The sequence below is a fragment of the Saimiri boliviensis genome, chromosome 4, assembly GCF_048565385.1.
Source record: "Saimiri boliviensis isolate mSaiBol1 chromosome 4, mSaiBol1.pri, whole genome shotgun sequence".
NCBI lineage: Eukaryota > Metazoa > Chordata > Mammalia > Primates > Cebidae > Saimiri > Saimiri boliviensis.
In genome coordinates, this window is record NC_133452.1 from 118,103,603 (window position 1) to 118,123,996 (window position 20,394).

General features: G+C 36.3%; 1 protein-coding gene across 3 annotated transcripts in view; it reads right to left on the reverse strand.

Moving 5' to 3' along the window:
• The window catches only part of ADGRB3 (adhesion G protein-coupled receptor B3), a 740,902-nt gene that overhangs the window by 421,749 nt on the left and 298,759 nt on the right, over window positions 1-20,394 (reverse strand). For all 3 annotated transcript variants that reach the window (XM_074398120.1, XM_074398119.1, XM_074398121.1), the window contains 2 exons: window positions 10,325-10,489; window positions 9,576-9,740 (listed from right to left, as the gene is read on the reverse strand). In XM_074398120.1, coding sequence (XP_074254221.1) covers window positions 9,576-9,740; window positions 10,325-10,489 — 330 coding nt within the window. The remainder of the gene's footprint in view (window positions 1-9,575; window positions 9,741-10,324; window positions 10,490-20,394) is intronic.

Sequence of the window (20,394 nt, forward strand, 5' to 3'; positions counted from 1 at the left end):
AAATACATAACTAGCTGAGGCTATTCTCTGGACTCAACATAAAAACATATTATTGAGCGGCAATATGCAGGATTCTTCTTTTTTAATGCCTTAGCTAAAAGGATTAGTAACTTTGTTCACCAGCTCAAAGATATCACTGTTTGCTATCACTAGTGCAAAGATATAAAAATCCATTTGTAAGATATGACTGTACTTGAAGTCACAAGTATGTAGTTAGCATGCCCCCTTAAAAAGAGGTAGCAATTACCTAGTGATTAGCTGTTAATCTGTCTACTGAAACCGATTTTGTGTCTCTTAAAAATAGCAGAAATTATACAGGACTTAAATCAATTTGATGTGGAAAATCAGTTTTCAACCCATATGCTAGAATTTAAGCATTAAGAAGAAATTGATTCTAAACTGTAGAGCTGGCATATAGAAAAAAAAAAAAAAGAGAAAAACATGTACTACTCAAGACCTCACATTTCAAATTTCACTTGCTGGCAATTCATGAATTCTTGTGTTTGGGGAATTCCCTGTGCTGGAGGTTGCAAAGAAAAATAAGACAAATCCAGTGTCTGTGCTCAATAACTTATGCCTCTAATTTCCAAGGTGGAACCTACTCATGTGAAGAATTCATGCTGCTGCTAAGGTCTGTGGGAAAAAGAAAAGTGTTTATGAAGTGTGCTTTAGAACAGCATTCCTCATATAGAAAATGGTTTTAATCTGTCTCAAATTGAAACAATATACAATTATATCAGTAATATTTACAGAACACTGAGTTATTATTCTATGCTACATATTTTAATTCACAGAATTCTTATAACCCTGTGAAGTGAACAGAATTGTTATTCTCATTTTAAACATGAGGAAACAGGAAAGAAAAGTGTTTAGCCCGAGGCCACTAAGCTAGGAGATGATGGACCTAAGGTCAATGGAACAGCTGAGTCCATCTTCAGAGATGTTCACATCTTCTCTAAGCAAAGGATTCATTTTATTATTATGATGGTAAATGAGTTATTTATACATTTTGCAAAAATTTGTTTTTAAGTCTGGAAGTCAGCAAACCACAAACTTTCAATTTATTAGCAAATGGTATATATTACATATCGTTTAAGTACCTGGTGGACACTATTTTACGTACATACTCATAAGCAAATTCTGTATTATTTTTATTGCTTAATTTTATATTTCAACTTAGCAGACAAGGTCACTTTAGTTCCAACCTGATAAAATTAATTTAAAAAATACCTAACTAATTTTGAGGAATAGCTCTAAGAAGCTACTAACTTTTAGTTATACTGAATTTTATATTGGGGTATGCTCAACATTTTGCTGGAAATGTGTGTATACTAAGTTTCTGTATTACCTTAGGAATACTCAAAGATGACAGGGAGTCTTAGCCTTCTCTAGGTCATAGCACACGTAGAAGTAATAATATTTGGAGGTACACTGGGAGGAGTAGGGAAGGCTGCTGAAGACTAGAGACCACTAGCCACAATCTACTGCCTTGTCAGTTGCTCTGAGGCTTTAGAAACCACTATTTGGGCACACTTGGGACCAATTCTTCCCATGAAAAAATGGAACTGCATTAAAATAATAAGCCAGGCTGAGAACTGGGGAAACTGAACAACTCGCTATAGAAACATAGATATTTTTCCTACCTCCCACATCTCAATTATTTCCAAAGAAAGACGAATCATACCACAATTTATAACTATAAAATAAAACATCATATATGTGATAGAAATTCTCTTTCAGTAAATTAGACAGTCTATTAAGCAGAACTTTTAAAGACTTTAAGGTCATGAATGTAAGGCATTAACATCAGAGTCATAGCAAACTTTTCATTCATATGCTTTTATATAAACATTTTTGTGAGTTATATATAGCTTTTATGACATGAAATAAAAACCTATTCTATTTAACTAGGCCCACTGAAGAATGAGGGATTCAGAAGACTGAGACCAGATAGTTCATCAGCAATGAGTTGGAATTTCAACAGATATAATCATATAATAATATCAATATATAGTAAGGAAAAACAAATTTACAGGGGTTCAAAGAAGAAAGAACACTTACAAGATTGTGGGAGAAAGAATTATTAGGAAAGCAGACATCTCTTAATGCATGGGATCCCAAAATGCTCCCATATCAACAGATGAGGATAAGGGAATGGGGAGGGACATTAGGTGAGCCCAAGTGAGTAACGGTGCAAACAACACCATAAGGGAAGAAAATGCACCTTTGTATTCAGAAACCAGAGGCTGCATCTGCTTGATTCTATGAAATATGAACAAATACATATTATAAATGCACAGAATGAGATAACATTGGAAAGCTAGTGAAGCTGATAGAAATACTAGAATCTCAGGGATCCTGGTAGGATGAAATTTGGTCTGTATGTAAAGCCATGGAAGTTTTTTGAGCAAGTGAGTCATATGACCAAGGCCATGAAGAAGAGAGAATAATCAGATAAATCTGTGTGGAAGAGATTACAGAAGGTGGTTGTTGTAATAATATGGGTAGCAGAGTACATGAACTGCCAATTGATGATCCTAATTAGCTACAGCATTTCATCCTTGAAATAATCTTACATGGCACATATTATGATCTCTATTTTATAAATGAGGTCACCAAGGCCCAAGTCTGTACTTTGCTGGACTCCATAGTTCAGGCTCTTTCTGCTCCTCCCTTACTGGAAGCTGGTGGCAGGAGGAAGTGAAAGCAGGGCCACTGAGGAAAAAACCTTCACGGACTCCATCTAGAACAGGGATTGCTAGAATGAAGAATCACTCCAGATGACACAGAGGATCTGGTGGTCAGAGAAAAAGTTACCCCAAGTCAGCTACAGTCTGAATTGAGTCCCAGGTGGGTATATATATATATATATATATATGGCTATTGTGAGAGATTAGGCATAAAGGTAGATTCGTGGGTTTTCCTCACAGAGGATATAGTTGATGAGAGAGAGATCAACCAATGAGAAGAGTGCTGGGGCAGAACCTTAGGTCATTCTTACGTTGGGTGAGAAAAATAAGTGTTGATGAGAAACATCAAAGGCCAATATTCAGTTTTAGTGTCTTGGTAAACATTAAGCTCAAAAAAGGTTTAAAAAATAATTTTAAATATCTTAATGTAAAATAATTGTTAAACAGTTACTAAAGTTTTTTTCTCAGAAAAAAAACAATGTGAGATGAAAATAATAAATAAAAAAATAGTAAAAGGTGCTGTTTAAATTTTTCTTTTCTATTTGAGAATCATCAGCATGTTGCTAACTATTCCTGAATTGGACAAGGTAGGGTGATGTAAGACTACAGAAAATTGCTTTTTAAGCAATTCGTGGCAGAAGCTGTGAGAGTTTTATCAAAGCTTCATCTAAAGAACAATCTGATTAGATGAATTATGACAATAATTATCTCCATAGCAACAGGTTTGAAACATGGACATCTGGTATACATATTGTACCCACAGTAGTACTATCTCTTGTTAATTCTTTGAGATCTCAGTGGTTCTTCTCCAATTCTGCCCATAAAACTTAGCTTGATTTGCAACAGAACTATAGACTAAAATAGGTGGTAAAACTCATTCTTTTTGAGAGAATTGGATACTATTTTAGGTATTTATTAAAAGCAACAGGTGGTCTCTCTCATCTGTGGGATATCTTCAAGTTCTAATTCACTTTTCTACTCTTTACTATTTTACTGAAATGACTTGGCAAGAACAAATAGAACATATAAGATGAAAGAAGTCAATACCTAGTGCCACCTACTGTCAACATTAAACCCAGTGGTTGGTTTTAGGTGAACAACTGGTATGGACACTTGAGCCGAACCTAATTTGCTATTCTCGAAAATACACAGTCAAAACACTTGCTTTAACCTTTTGAAAAATGCAACAGGTAATAACATAATTCCCGAAAGGGTATACAGATAACATCTGAAAGCAGAAAATAATAGAAATTCCAAAAGGAGCTTTAAAAAGTACAATTTGTGCTTAATTAAACTTGGTTTCAAATGAAAAGGTAAAGCAGGTGTCAATTTGTATGCAAATATTTCATTATGGAGTAGTATATTTTCTCTTTAGAAAAGAAATGCAAATTTTATACTGACATATTTGGGTTTCTAATAATGATTACATTCAGTCTTAAAATTGAATGGTTCAACAGTTTAGAAGAGTCTGACTTATTAAACTTGTTAAACTTGTCTCAAAAACAAAAATGTTTGTATCGATAGTGATTAGTTTACTATTCTACTAACTGGGACCTGCGGAGAAAATAAGTCAAAGTGGGCTAAGACCTCCTCTTCCTCCATGACAACACCCCACACCAAGGATTTTATATGTGTATGTGTATACATTAGCCAATTAGCTAATAGCCATGGAGTATAAGAGGCAGGGAATAGGCCGGGCGCGGTGGCTCAAGCCTGTAATCCCAGCACTTTGGGAGGCCGAGGCGGGTGGATCACGAGGTCAAGAGATCGAGACCATCCTGGTCAACAAGGTGAAACCCCGTCTCTGCTAAAAATACAAAAAGTTAGCTGGGCATGGTGGTGCATGCCTGTAATCCCAGCTACTCAGGAGGCTGAGACAGGAGAATTGCCTGAACCCAGGAGGCGGAGGTTGCGGTGAGCTGAGATTGCGCCATTGCACTCCAGCCTGGGTAACAAGAGCGAAACTCCATCTCAAAAAAAAAAAAAAAAAAAAAAAAAAAAAAAAAAAAAAAAAAAAGAGGCAGGGAATATATACTGCTCAGGAAGAGAGGTGCTGGGGCTGGCAACGTCAGGACTGAAGATCTGAGTCCTGGCAGTGCCTGGTTTTACATCAGAATTGTTCAAATGATACCCAAGTTGTTTCCCCTGCTCTTTGTGGTACAGGAAAAATGAGGATTGGAGAACTGAGAGTTGGGTAATGACTAAACCATCTTTCTTTGTGCAAACAGCTAGTTAATAGTCCTATTTTTCTTTAAACGACTGCTGTAAAGAGATCTTATTTTGGCTGAAACATGAGTTGGCTAGAGGCACTCAAAATGAATTGTGTTTTCATTCTCAACCAATTCCAGAAACAGTCCCTCATCATTTATGAAAAAAGGATGAAAAAAATAAAATTTTGCAATTTTGTTGAGGTGATGTTTTAACTTTCTCCAATGAGCAGAGGTAGAGGACTGTATTCCACTTCTTTCATAATTTTATCATCTTATCATTATTCTTTACACTATAAGTTAGCGCAACCCAAAGGATGATTTGCAGACCAGCATCTTCAGCATCACCTGAGACCTTGATAGAAATGCAGATTCTCAGGCTCATTCAAGACCTACTGAGTCAGAATGGCTGGGGGGTCTGGCTCAGGAATCTGTGTTTTAACAAGCTCTCTGGGTGATTCTTATTACACTAAAGTTTGAGAAGCACTGCTGTGGACAATGAGGGAGGCACTCAGCAAAAGGAATGCAAGTAGGCAACTTTGTGCTGCTTTTTTTCGTGCTGAAGCTAAGTTAAAAGACAATTACCCAGAAACCAAAGGAAAAAAAAATCTCTTGGTCTCCAGAGAAGACATAATCCTGTTGGCGAGCAAACTTAAAGATATAAGGAACCATCACTTCCAGAATGACATTTCTCCTAAGCAGGGTGGGAATGGGGATCACATTCACTGTATTATAGGGCACCAAATTCTAATACAAATGTATTACAGTGTTCAAGACAAATTTTGCATTACCAACACTACTGCTGCCCTTCTTTAGTATGAATATTTATAAACATCACAATAATTCCTACATCTCTGGTCTAAGTTTCTAATACTATATACCCTAATTATATGACTGTTTAACTTCACTAGTGTTTTTCAGCGCATTCAGCATGGAGGGGTCACCCACCATTTACAGACAAAGCAACTGTAGCTCCAAGAAGGAAATTTTATGTATAAATTAAGTGTAATTTTTACTTGTCAATGGTAGGTTCCAACTTAGCAGCTAATGACTAAAGAGTAATGATCCTAGAATTGGAGGTACAGAAATAGCAAGCCCTTCTCCTGGGAACAGGGGAAAGTGGTTCCCAGGAAGCTAGAACGTAAACTTAAAACAATCCAGCAGTAACACTTGCTTTCTGAATATTATTAACCAGGGGAATATTGGGGTGAAAGGCAAACTAAAAACCTACAAAATATTATGTATGACATTGTAGCAATTAAAGCACTTAGGGGAGCTGTTACCATCCTACCATTTTAACCTTCAATGTCTGAGGATATACAATGAGATTGAGATAAAGGAAACCACTATCTGGTAAGTCTGACCAATTTTAAAATTGGGCCACTTACTATCTCGCCTATAGGTATTTCCCAACTAGTAGTATTTTAAAAAAATATTCTTTTCATTCCTACGATTATGCTTTATGAAAACAAAAGAAATATCGTTTTTGTGGTCAATGATGACATTTTTAATATTTTTATTTTATCTATTTACCAACAAAGAAATATCCTAATCTTGAGGAGAAAATAGTTTTTTTAAATTTTTAGTAGACATCATATCAACTTTCAATTAGATCCAGATTATTAATCATTTTCATTATTATTCAGACAAAGATGTACATATATTATATTTCTCCTTCCTGACAACAGAGGGCCTCTTAGCAAACTTGATTTATTGTTTTGACTTCAAATTAAGTGAAGCATAAAATAAATAGTAGTTGTTTTCAGCAACTTAAAGAAAAAATAAGAATTAACAGAATGAAAATAACACTAGGAAATTCAGATTGTCTAGAAAAATAGTTGAAGTTTTGTTGCTGACACGATGAGAAAGATGCCTTAGAAAATGTTACAGTGATTTGAAAGTTTTATCAACTTATATTGTCAATGTGTAAATTTGAAGCAATATAATGGCTGAAATTGGGAACACTATGCTCATAATCACAAAAGTAATACATATTGACCACAGAGAGTACACTGAACAGATTTGGAACTCTAGAATAAAAATCAAGTACACTATGGAAAACAGTTATCAAAAACTTGATAAAATAATTTGGGGATGATGTGACTGCACATAAAAATTTAAATATTTAAAATAAAAGAAAAACCCCTTAGGAGGGTGAGGTGAGCAGACCCCCTGAGGTCAGGAATTTGAGATCCACCTGACCAACGTGGAGAAACCTCATCTGTACTAAAAATACAAAAATTAGCTGGGCATGGTGGCGCATGCTTGTCTTTAATCCCAGCTACTCGGGAGGCTAAGGCAGGAGAATTGCTTAAACCTGGGAGGCAGACGTTGTGGTCAGCCAGAATGGCACCATTGCACTGCAGCCTGGGCAACAAGAGCAAAACTCCATCTCAAAAAAAGAAAAACCCCTTCTGTAAATTTAAAAAATTCTCAAGCAAAGCAGAGGTATTTTTGAAATTAACAGTCACACACAATTTTTATAGACAATGCAACTTTTTTTCATATAAATGCACCAGACTAGGATATTTTCAAAAGGTTGGTGTATATGTATACACACATACACACACACACACACACACACACACACACACACACACACACGTATACTTATTTATTTATTTTTGGGTCCCTGCATAGGTAGTAATGTTGAAAATACTTAGCTGATTCAAGAATTCTTTTTAACTATGAAAATGGTATTTATATGCTTGTAATCTGTGGTTCTTTTCATATCATATAATTGAAAAGAGTAAAAAGAAAATATTAATAATACCAAAATGTGTAATGTATATACATTTTTTTATCTTTATGTGATAATTTTTTAATCTGCCTTATATCATGAAAGCCAGCAAACAACCTAGCCAATAAGGTAAAAACTGTCTTTTTCATAAACAGACTTGTAAAATGTTTTTCAAACAGCAGGTGGCAATCACTGTAAATCTGATTGCAGCAGTACTATCTCAGCTCTATATACGCAGATGAAAGACAGTTTTAAAAGACAAGTTAGGAACCGTGGTACGTTCAGACTGGTTTAGATAATTTCAAATATTGAAGGGGTTGATTTAATCGTGCTTACTATTCTATGAAATTTCTCCCTGGGCAAAATAAATGTTTTTGTTTAATACTTCTTAATTCTTCTTATGCAGCACTGGACGAATTTCAAAGTGCTAATCTGAATAGGTATCACCCTCTTAACAACCCTGTATTCCAGTTACTTCTTATCATATTGAATTCATATGGCCTTAAGGATTAACAAAATTAATTTTAGATTTTTTTTTTTTTGAAACAAAGTCTTAACGTTGTCACCCAGGCTGAAGTGCAATGGCACAATCTCAGCTCACTGAAACCTCCGTATCCTGGGTTCAAGTGATTCTCCTGCCTCAGCCTCCCAAGTAGCTGGGATTACAGGTGCATGTCACCATGCCTAGCTAATTTCTGTATTTTTATTAGAGACAGGCTTTTGTCATGTTGGCCAGGCTGGTCTGGAACTTCTGACTTCAGCTGATTCACCAGCCTCAGCCTCTCAAAGTGCTGAGATTACAGGCCTGAGCCACCATGCCTGGCTCTAATTTTAGATAGTTTTTAAGCCCCCCACCAAAAAAACTGCAACTGACATATTGTTACTTTTAAAATCCAGTTCTGTTGTTATTCTTAGAAGAAATCTGAGAAGTCTTCATAATTCTATGGAAAAATACAAAGCTTTGTCTCCTGTGTATCTCTTAGAATACCTTGGTTTTTCTAAGTTGAAACAATCTTGTGAGATAAAGGCAGAAATTCTTAGCTTTCTGAACTGAAAAGGAACCTCAAAGATCCCACAACCAGCCAGCTGTACTTACTGTACCCCTGGAAGTCAGATACCCAGAGAGATCTGTGAGCTTGCCCACAGTTACTAGCAGCAATAGGACTCTAAGTGGGTCTTCAAACTCTCTCTGTTCAGCACTTTGACATTGTATTGTCTTAAAATTCTGTCCTATCACATCTTTAGTATAATATTTTTCTTAGGATATCATTATGAAATCCTGATTTTCACTTACTTATTGAGTCCTCAGTGTGTGAATAATATTTTAATGGACTGTACACATGATTAGGAAGGAGTTTTTGTTCTATATGATCCTGTAAAATATGTGCTGTGTAATCTGGGCAGTGTCTGACCTTTCATTATTTTCTCTGCTTAAATGTAAAATCTTTTAATGTAGCGGGACTTTCATTCTTTCATTAGTAATTAAGACTTTATACTTTCATTTTAAAATGCGTCCTTATAGGAATTTCCTTTGGCAATGAAATGGGGCAAAGGCAAGTAAATGCAGATAACCAAGTTCACATATCAAGGTGACAGTAATTAGCGACAGAACGTAAAAGCATCTGAATGTCAACAACACTTCATCTTCTCACTTAGCTATTTCTTACGTCTTTACCTTTCCAGTATATATAACCTAAAGCAATTTGTTTTATATTCTCCATAAACAAATATTTCACACAGAACAATTCTATGACACATAAACAGGGACCGTTTCTATACTATGCCCCACATAGTACAGAAACAAGTAAATTGCCATCTATCATTGGCAGTCCTTTAGTTGAGGAAGTATGACCCTTAACCAATGACAATATTTTTATGTCTTTTTTTTTTTTCAGGTTATAAAATGTTTCTTTTGAGATAATTTGTGTTCATTCTTACCAGGGCATCGCTGCTCACTGCATCTTCTCACTTCTTCGCCTGTTCCTTCACATTGCTGCCCTGTTATCACTGCACCCTGGCAAGTCCTTATTCGCCTTTCCCAGCCGCCATCACAGGACTTGGAACAACCACTCCAATGGCCCCACTGATTCCACTGGCCATTGGCTGAAAGAAACGTTTCATGGTCAATGTCAGTTTTATGCCACACACTGCTTTAAAAATTTTTAAATCTGATAATGTTACTACCTCTTCCGTTTTTATTAATCTACCACTGTGAATAAACTTCAGTCAAATGTTAAACTAACAGGTGAAATACAGAGCATTGTGATGATCACTAGTTTATATAAGTGCATTAGAGTCTTCAAACGAACATTGACCTTCTTGTAAAAAGTACAAACTCAGTGCCAAATTTCCTCAATTGTATTTGTAGTTCATCTCAGAATCTCCTGAATTTTATTACTTTATTAGCATGGCATACAGTTGAATAAATTCTGGTAGAATTGGCTTTCTTTATGTATATACACACACGTACACATACACATATTACATATATGTTTTTTGTGTGTGTATGTGTGTGTATATATATATATCTATATATAAATATATATATATATATAAAATGATTATCTTATTTCATGACCCTTTGGCATAGTTATGATACATTTTGTAATATACCCTTTATATGGCACGAGTGTCCATTGTATGCAGGAATCAGGCCCTACCCATTGTATGCAGGAATCAGGCCCTACCTGTACATTCAGGGTTATAGCACTCTCTGCTTTCTGCCCACGGCCCTCTGCATTCAGAGCCTCCATGGGCAGCTGCAGTGCACTGCCGACTTCTCTGCTGAGTCCCATTCGAGCACGTCACTGAGCACTGGCTCCACGAACTCCACTCTTGCCACTGTCCGTCAACTACCAAAGTAGAAAAAGAGACAGCATAAGGATATCTTCCAATAGGAGAGGCCGTACAGAAAGTACCTGGTAAAACCATCCTTGAAGATGAACCCCAATGGACTATGAATAAATACAAAGAATAAATACACCAGCATGAGGTTTTATTAACTCCCCACATATTATCTTATTTTCCCAACTTCTATTTTCTTCTATATATCCAATATATATATTGAGGTGGAGTCTTGCCCTGTCACCCAAGATAGGGTGCAGTGGTGCAATGTCAGCTCACTGTGACCTCCACCTCCCTGATTCAAGCAATTCTCCTACTTCAGCCTCCTGAGTAGCTGGGATTACAGTTGCCTGCCATTATGCTTGGCTAATTTTTTGTATTTTTAGTAGAGACAGGGTTTCACCGTGTTGGCTAGGCTGGTCTAGAACTCCTAACCTCAGGTGATCCACCCACCTTGGCCTCCCAATGTGCTTGGACTGCAGGCATGAGCCACTGTACCCAGCCTCCAGTATATCTTTAGATTCATTTCTTTCATCAAAAATATTTATTGATCACTCAATCATGCAAGGCCTTATGCTAGGAGATGGGGTACATAAAGCAGTAAACTAAATTCTGAGCAAGACTTTATAGAGCTCAGATTTTAGAGAAGGAACCCTAAAAAACAAACAATGAATTACACGCTAGATAAAGTGATTACATGGCAGTGCTGCAAAGGATAGTTTCAGGACATTGTGAGATAAGATTTTGGAAGGTCCAAAGAGTCTTCCTTGACAAACTGAGACTTCAGGCAAGCCTTGCAGGATGATGAGAAAATACTTAGGAGAAAGGTATGTTTCATGCAGAGGAATATACAAAGGTCTTTGGAAGAAGAATCATGGGCACTTCCAGGAACTGGATGAGGATCATTGTAAAAGGCATCTAGGGTGCTGGGTGAAGAGAGATTGCAAACGTGTTAAAAAAGAGAGGCTAGATTTTGCAAAACTTTCATCAGCTGTGTTAAGGATTTTGAGTATTATTCTCAGATGTGTAAGAAGCCATTGAACAATTTAAATGAGAAATTCTATGATCAGGGCAGGATTGAGAACAAATTACAGAAGTTGGGAAGGATCTGAGCTGTAATGATGAGGCAGTGCAGATGCAGTGTCTTGGAGAGATTAGAGAGTTACTGGGAAGGGATGGTGAGAAGAAACTGAAGGACTGGCCATGGGAGCTGAAGCAAAGAGAGGATCCAGGTGACTCTTAAATGTCTGTTTTCTGGCAACTGGAATTTAATACAGTCTGTTGAACTTGATTCATCTTTGGGAGATTCAAATTGATATTCATGTATTTATTCATTCAAATAACTTTTGAGAATCTATTAGTTATCAGACACTGTGATAGTTGTTAACAAGAGATACAGAAATAAAGGAATATAAATCCTACCCTCAAACATCCTATAATTTCGGACTTTCCGTAAGCAAATAAATAAATAGAAGGTTAAAGAAAATACCATCTTAACATGAAACACGAAGTATTTAGGGTTTCAGAGGACATATTGCCTCTATTGGGGAAGTAATTCTAATAGACAGAGTGGAGAGTTATGGACAATTTAGACAAAGTTAGCATTGACAAAGGCACAATCCCATATCCCACAGAGTAGAAATGAGCAAAGGATTCAACTAAAAATACTTTCCAGATTAGAATGTGCAAACTAGCATGTAAATATTATAAATCCATCAGTTTTTGGATGTCTACTTTTTTTCCAATATCAATTCATAGTTCTTAGTCAATTTGATCACAGGTGAAAGAGAATTCACCGTAAATCCAAAGTTTCAACATATGCTAATGTTGCTGTGAAAATCCATCCAAATAACCAAGAAAACCTGGCAGAATATAAGTACTTTCAACCTAATTTCAAGCCTTACATGAAGCTATTAAAAAGAGGTTGTTTAATAGGTATCTAGGTGGGCCGGGCGTGGTGGCTCAAGCCTGTAATCCCAGCACTTTGGGAGGCCAAGGCGGGTGGATCACGAGGTCAAGAGATCGAGACCATGGTCAACATGGTGAAACCCCATTTCTACTAAAAATACAAAAAATTAGCTGGGCCTGGTGTCACCTGCCTGTAATCCCAGCTACTCTGGAGGCTGAGGCAGGAGAATTGCCTGAACCCAGGAGACAGAGGTTGCGGTGAGCCGAGATCGCGCCATTGCACTCCAGCCTGGGTAACAAGAGCAAAACTCTGCCTCAAAACAAAAACAAACAAACAAACAAACAAAAAACAAAACAAACAAAATAATAATAATAATAGGTATCTAGTTGTACTTAATAAACCCTTTATGAGATTAAAAACACAAAATGCCAATTTAATCATTCCATTAATGGAATTTTAGCATCTCACTTTATTAAAAGCATCTGGTACAATCACATTGGCTATGTAGTCCATTTTCCAGACTAAAAAGAAAATCCTAGTGAAGTAATAGGATATTATAAATTATCTATTTTCCTCTGTTTTGGCTTTAGACATGAGTGTGTTTGTCATTTCAGAATTTTTCTGCTCAAAGGTAACATTTATTGAGCTTGCAGTATGAACCCTCATCATCCTAAGCATTCTGAGAAGGGTTTATAAAAAGAGATTCATGCCCTATGCCTTACACTCTATTTAACGGCAAAAGGATGTATGGGTATACATATTGAGAATGTACAGAAAGAAAGCAACACATTAACAAAGGTGAATTAGGTGCTGCTAAGCTAATCTTAGTGCTGAGTGTCTAGAATAAAGGACTATGTGATGTCCTTAAGTATTCTGGTTTAAAGTAAATTCTGAGTATGATTTATTATGAATGCAATAGTTAAATGCTTACTGGAAAAGAGAGAACAAGGCTGTCTAGTGAAGATGTGATGTCTAGAATGAGTAAGTCAAATGAGGAAATCAGAGAGAAGATAATTTGGCAGGGGATTATATTTCTATGAAGAATTAGGAAAGACCTTGCTGAGATGATATCAGGAAGAACAAGAATATCTATTTGTGAAGTGTTTTGCTCATCAAGCTTTTACTAAGACTGCATTAACAATAATAAAATGTTTTGAGACTTTAAATTCATATATTTGTAGTAATAGTTGTCCAGTACTTTCTGACTGTGTACATATTCTGTGTTAAGCCTAAAGCTCAAGAGTGAGTTAATATTAGAAATCTGAGGAGTAATTTGAGGTTCAACACTATCATAAACATCAACAAAGCATGTATTTTAGATGGGATCAGTTTTGTTTACAAAGTCAGTAACACACAAAAAAAATAAAATTGAAGATGTATCAAGTGGGCATTTTTTGCAGTTTTATTTTACAGTGAGAACTGAAAGATCCTTTTATTGAACATTAACTGCACTGTTATGAAGGAATTGGCTTGAAAAAATAACTCATTAGATATAAGAAACAAAAGAGGAAAGGCCTAATATTTCTTCAGTGTGTCAAGTCTAAGTCATTGAGGAAACAGATAATTTAAAAGTCAATTGGAAGAGACATATATAAATTTAACTTAGAAAGCTAGACAACAGTATATATACACACACACATATATATACACACACATATGTACACAACAGATATTTTATATGTGTGTGTGTGTGTGTGTATGATTTTTCATGCCAAATATGAGACATGGTTTTATTTTTTAATTTTTTCTTTTCAGTGATGTTCTGGATTTTTTAAAAAAAATTAATGAATTTGTTTTACAAACCTCAGCCCCATAACACTCTGGAAAGAGTAGTGTCATTTTACCAAATGAGAAAAAAATGGGGGACAGGGAGACTTTGGGGAGGTGGAAATTAAGAGTTCTGTTTTGGATAATTAAGCATTTCTAGATAGACTATGTGCATTATCTTTTAGGGACAAATGTAGAGAAATTTTAAAATAAAAACAATTTATCACATTATATATTGCTATTTCTTTTTTTACAAGCACTCATCTAGGTTCTCCAAGATCGGAGGGAACAGCTTTTTTTTTTTTTCTTTATCTGGTGTTTAACTGGAGAGCTAAAGTGGTGAGGAAGCTGCTTCTCCTTCAACTCTGCATGCAGGCTTGGCTTTTTACCTGGCTCAGCAGTGAGGCAGTAGAGACAATCAATGCCTCTCCCCATTCAATGACTGTTCCTTGTGTACGGCTTACTTCAAATATTTGTAAGAGGGACCTCTCAGGGTCATCGCAAACCTGCGAATTTAAAAATACCTCAAAGCTTTCTTTCTGAAACTGTTTCTATTGAAAACTGATTCACATCTTAGCATTCTGTCAGAAAAGAGTTCCCTAGTAAGACGGGAAAATATAAACACTCTACAACCCCTCTTGGAGTCTCATAACATACACAGGAGTAAAGATTTATAGAGAATTTAGGCTGTGATTGGCATTGCTCAGCTGGGCCATGGGGAACTCAGGGCTGGCTGAGCTCTGCTCTTATGAATGTATAGTGTGGGGGCTGCAGTGGGGACAGATAATAAACGAGTAAACAAACCAGAGCATTTCACTAGAGATGTTATGAAGACAACGTGATAAAGAGGGCGATGAGATTGGGAGTGCTCAGTAGAGGATGATATAAGAGCTGAGTCTGAATCACTGGACAGAACCAACTCTTAATTTCCACCTCCCCAAAGCCTCCCTGTCCTCCAATTTTTTTCTCATTCAGTAAAATGACACTACTATTTCCAGAAATGCTATGAGGCTGAGGACTGTAAAAGAAATCCAGAATATCACTGAAAAGAAAAAAAATAAAAAATTAAACAATGTCTCCTATTTGTCACTAAAAAATCTTTTTTTTTTTTTTGAGACGGAGTTTCGCTCTTGTTACCCAGGTTGGAGTGCAATGGCCAACCTCCGCCTCCTGGGTTCAGGCAATTCTCCTGCCTCAGCCTCCTGAGTAGCTGGGATTACAGGCACGCGCCACCATGCCCAGCTAGTTTTTTGTATTTTTAGTAGAGACGGGGTTTCACCATGTTGACCAGGATGGTCTCGATCTCTCGACCTCGTGATCCACCCGCCTCGGCCTCCCAAAGTGCTGGGATTACAGGCTTGAGCCACCGCGCCCGGCCAAAAAATCTTTTATATGTAACATATCTGTTGTCATGTGAAGATCTGTGTTCAGGAACAGAGAGAAGGCTGGGGCTCGTGGGGATCCTGGAAAAGGGAAGGTGGCAGGAGATGGATTCAGATGCTGTGCAGAAGCCAGATCTTTATAGGCCCCTATAGGCCATGTGACCCTTGAAGATGGAGAATGAAAAGATTTTAAAGTAAGGATGTGATAAGATTTAATTTACATTTTAAAACTTAATATTGCGTTTTTGTGTGGAATGGATGGTACAGGGGCAAGAATGGTTACTATGAGATACTGTGGGACTATACTGTATAGAGTCCAGAGAGAGCTGATGGTGGCTTGGATTATGATGGCATCAGTGGCATAGAAGAAAAGTGGATGAACTTACAATGTTTTCTGGATGTAGAGCTGGCAGGTTTGGGGTAGGGTATAGAAAAATATAAAATAAAGATTGACTTTTAGGATTTTGGCTTAATCAAATAGGTAAAGGGTTGATCCTTTAACTGAACTGGGTCAGACTAGTGTTCAATTTGAGTGTATATCAAGTTTTCTAGTTTTTTTAATGTCAAATTTGGAATTCCATTTTAGACATGAAGCAGTGAGTACTGCAATAAGTAAACTTAAAAATTTACTTCTCAGATTTAATTGAATGGTACCCCCTAACTTCTTTTTTAATTCATAGAACACCATTTAATAAAAACTGTACTAGAATACATAATTTCTTCTCTCATATGTAGCCAAGTCAGAATCAACACTTTCTTAGGCTGTTTCAATTTCTCTTCTTTCTCATCATAAGCACTTGCAGTTGGATTATTTTTTTCTTAATATTGGTTTTCAATTTAAAAACACCAAAAGTCTATTACCTTCTGAGCCATTCTACAAAAGAGACTAAGAATGAAGAACAACAAGGCTGTGTTTTGAAGCTGGGAGGATGCTGAGAGATCAGCCTGCTTTACCATCCTGTAACGTGCTCCCTTATATACCAGTGTCACACTGGGGACAACTAAAGTTTCACTTCAGCAGTGTGACAAACTACCAGACTTTCTGAAACTAGAAGAGTTAAAACTGCAAAGACTAAATTGCTAGGTTCCTGGGGTTTACTTTGTTATGTGAACTTCTTCCTGCCTTACATATGGAGTTGCAATTGGGCTCACCTTGAAGATAAAATTGTCTTTTGTGTACAAGAGCCAAATTAACTTCTATAATACATTGTAATACATACGTTGTTTTTCAGTCTGCTTTTACATTTGACCCATAAATGTTAACAACTTAGAATAGGTTAGATAAAAATAACTACAAATTAGATTAAGTTGTGAATATTTTGGATAATAAAACTAAGATTTCAGCAACTGTTCTGAGTTGAATATTCTTTTTTTTTTTTTTTTTTTTTTTTTTTTTTTTTTTTTTTTTTTTTTTTGAGACGGAGTTTCGCTCTTGTTACCCAGGCTGGAGTGCAATGGCGCGATCTCGGCTCACCGCAACCTCCGCCTCCTGGGTTCAGGCAATTCTCCTGCCTCAGCCTCCTAAGTAGCTGGGATTACAGGCACGCGCCACCATGCCCAGCTAATTTTTTGTATTTTTAGTAGAGACGGGGTTTCACCATGTTGACCAGGTTGGTCTCGATCTCTCGACCTCGTGATCCACCCGCCTCGGCCTCCCAAAGTGCTGGGATTACAGGCTTGAGCCACCGCGCCCGGCTGAGTTGAATATTCTTGATTGATTAAGTCATATATAGGAAAGAATTGAGAGAGGGAGAAAAATTTTGGACGTTGGCATGAAAGTTATTTCATTTTGTGATGGTCAATTTGGAGAGTTCAGATTGCATTAAGTTGGGAGTTATCCAGGGATCTATCTGTAAAGACTCTTTCAGGACACAAGACTAAAATGTACAAGAGTCCAACTTCTGCCTGGCATAGTAGCTCATTCATGTTATCCCAGAGCTTTGAGAGGCTAAGGTGGAAGGACTGCTTGAGGTATGAGTTTAAGAACAGCCTGAGAAATATAGTGGGACTCTGTCTCTACAAAAATTAAAAATAAAGTTAGCCGGATGTGGTATTGCACACAAGTAGTCTCAGCAACTCAGGAAGCTGAGGTGCGGGGATGATTGAGCCCAGGATTTCCAGGTACAATGAGCTATGACATTGCCACTGCACCCTGGCCTGGGTGACAGAGTAAGACCCTGTGTCTAAAAAGCAGAGTATAACCTCTTGCTTTGGGCATATGCTGAAAAGCTAAAATCTGTCTTACATTTACCATTTTAAACTAAACTACATAAGAGGAAAATAAAAAAGCAACATTTTAAAAAAATAAAATTAAAATATAAACAAATGATAATGGTAAGGCTAAGAAGGATATAAAAAGTTTATTAAAGTTTGAATGAGAAAAAATATTAAATAGTAAAAGAAAGTAAGCCAAGATTAGTAAAGACAAAACTAATTTAAAAATCTTTTAAGCTAAGAACTGAAAAAAACACTGGAAAAATGCCCAAAATCTAAAATGACATAAACTAATATAATTGTCGTACAACAGGCTAGAAGGCTAAGAAGATAAAATTCATATCAATTAAAGAACAGGTTAATGAGGCAGCATTTGAGTTACAAATTATAACAACCTCATGCAAACACAATTAGGGACCTCTGAACCAAGTTCCAGCAAATGTTTAGCATCCTCCTACTCACTGTCTTCACCAGAAGGGCTCCCTGCAGAGAGACTGAGGGCAGGGCATCCTCCTATAGATGCTGTAGACCAAAATTTTAGGTTCATAGGAGACTGAAGCCTCCTGCTCTAGATAACAGAGATATTTGGGTCCATCTGTGTTTCTGAGGCTGTACTCTTAGATGACTCTTTCTATTTTCTTAGGGTTTGTAAGAACATGAAATGTATCTGAAAACTTCAATCTGGCAGTATCCCTCTGGTGGGGTTTTGGGATCCCAGGAAAGCGTTTTTCAAATGCAGGTTGATGGGTGTGACAGGGCTCAGCCCAACAGACTAACACAGCCTGTATGAAAGTACTTCTTCCTAGCACAAACCTGGGAGAAGAAACCCTTTCAGTCCATGACTAAGATGGTAGAGCTCAATAATTATACTATCCCTAGTTTATTTGACCTATTTCTTCCCAAATCCCTTAATTTTAAATTAATATATTCATATAAATCATTAAAAAATCCTCTACATTGATTTTTATATTATTGAAATATAATAATAATTATAATAATATATCAATCCTGTAATATTGACAGGTGATGAATACTGGCTCTATTTCATAAAAAAGGAAATTAAAAAATATCATATATAAATTGACCAAGTAAATATTTTAATTACGAATTGGGGCTGAACTTTAATCCATATCTTCTGAAACACAGACCACTCTTTTTCCCACTGAATCAGATAATTAAATCCATATATATATTTCAGCATATAAATGAAGAACTTATTTACCAACAGATCTTTCATTTATTTTAGTCTTTAATCTGTCACTCAATTATTACTTATCCTTGTCCCCTATATTATTTATACTCTACCGCATGGACACATATCAGACTGAGAAAAGTCCACACTGAAAACAGTACAAACTAAACTCATTAGCTCCTCTAATATTCAACTACTGACTAGGGGAGAATATTACTATAAAGTAAAAAGCTATAAAGAAAATTAGTATAAAACTTCAGGCTTTTAACTAAGAACTTAAGCTTTTTATGTTCCCATAAGTGTTTAATTTTGGAAATGGTTATATAAATTTTATTTTGGGTATATATATCTACATACTTTTAATGGCAGTCATACTGGAAAATGCAGCTCTCCATTATATCCGACATTTTTCTCCAGTTAAATATTAATAAAAATCAAGACCATTAAGGACAGAGGGTTCTAATGTGATCAAATAGCCCTAGGGGGAATTACCATAAAAAGACACAGATAGACCTGATTAGCAGCTTGCCTGCTATGCACACAAAAACTGTTATCTCTCGTTAGACCTAAACCATGTCAGAAAACATCAGTGACTTGCACGGCCACTTAGGAGACAGAAACAAAGTAATAGTGCAAGTCATAAAGTACCAAACATTCTTTTTTCTCAGCTAATATGAGTGAACGCTCTTTCTTTACCAATTGTGGCTGGTCTTCCCTTCACAGAGGTAATTTATTAAAGTATCCAATCACAGAATTGTGACACCTTCCAAACAGCATCCAGTTCAGAACAAATGCCGCTTCCTTAAACCCTCTGCCAGATCACTTAACACAAGCTCAAATACCGTAAGTATTTCTAACACTCCATTACGGAGATCCCACAGTTCCTATGTTAGCTTCCCCTCACTCTCAAACTCAGCTAGGTCAACTACAGGTGTGATTCTGATGGATTTTGGTTGAAGGGCATTAACATACTACTGCTAATACTTTCACAGTATTTGCTTCCTATCAGTTTCCCCACCTTACAGCATCTCACAAAGTCCTAAGAAGTAGGTATTACTATTGTCCCCATTTTACAGATGAATAAAGTAAAGATTAGATGAGTGACACAAATGTATTAAAAGGTAAAAATCTAAATTTAAATATGTGTTCTTTTGCAAAAGTCCAAGATCACTCTGCCTCACCACATCAATGTATTAGGAAAGAGACATAGAAAATGTCCTTTAAATATTGATATTAGAAATTTGGATATGTTTGTATCAAGATAATCCATTTAACAGGAATTTTTTGTTTTTCACCAGGTGTAAAGTTGCATGGAGAGAGAAACAGGGAATAAAAGAAAATTTATTTATCCTCAAATATGTAAATTATCAACTGAGAATTGATCATTATTAAGCAAATTCTCACTTAATGACTAGAATGACAATTCAGAGAAAATAGAAAACCTAGACT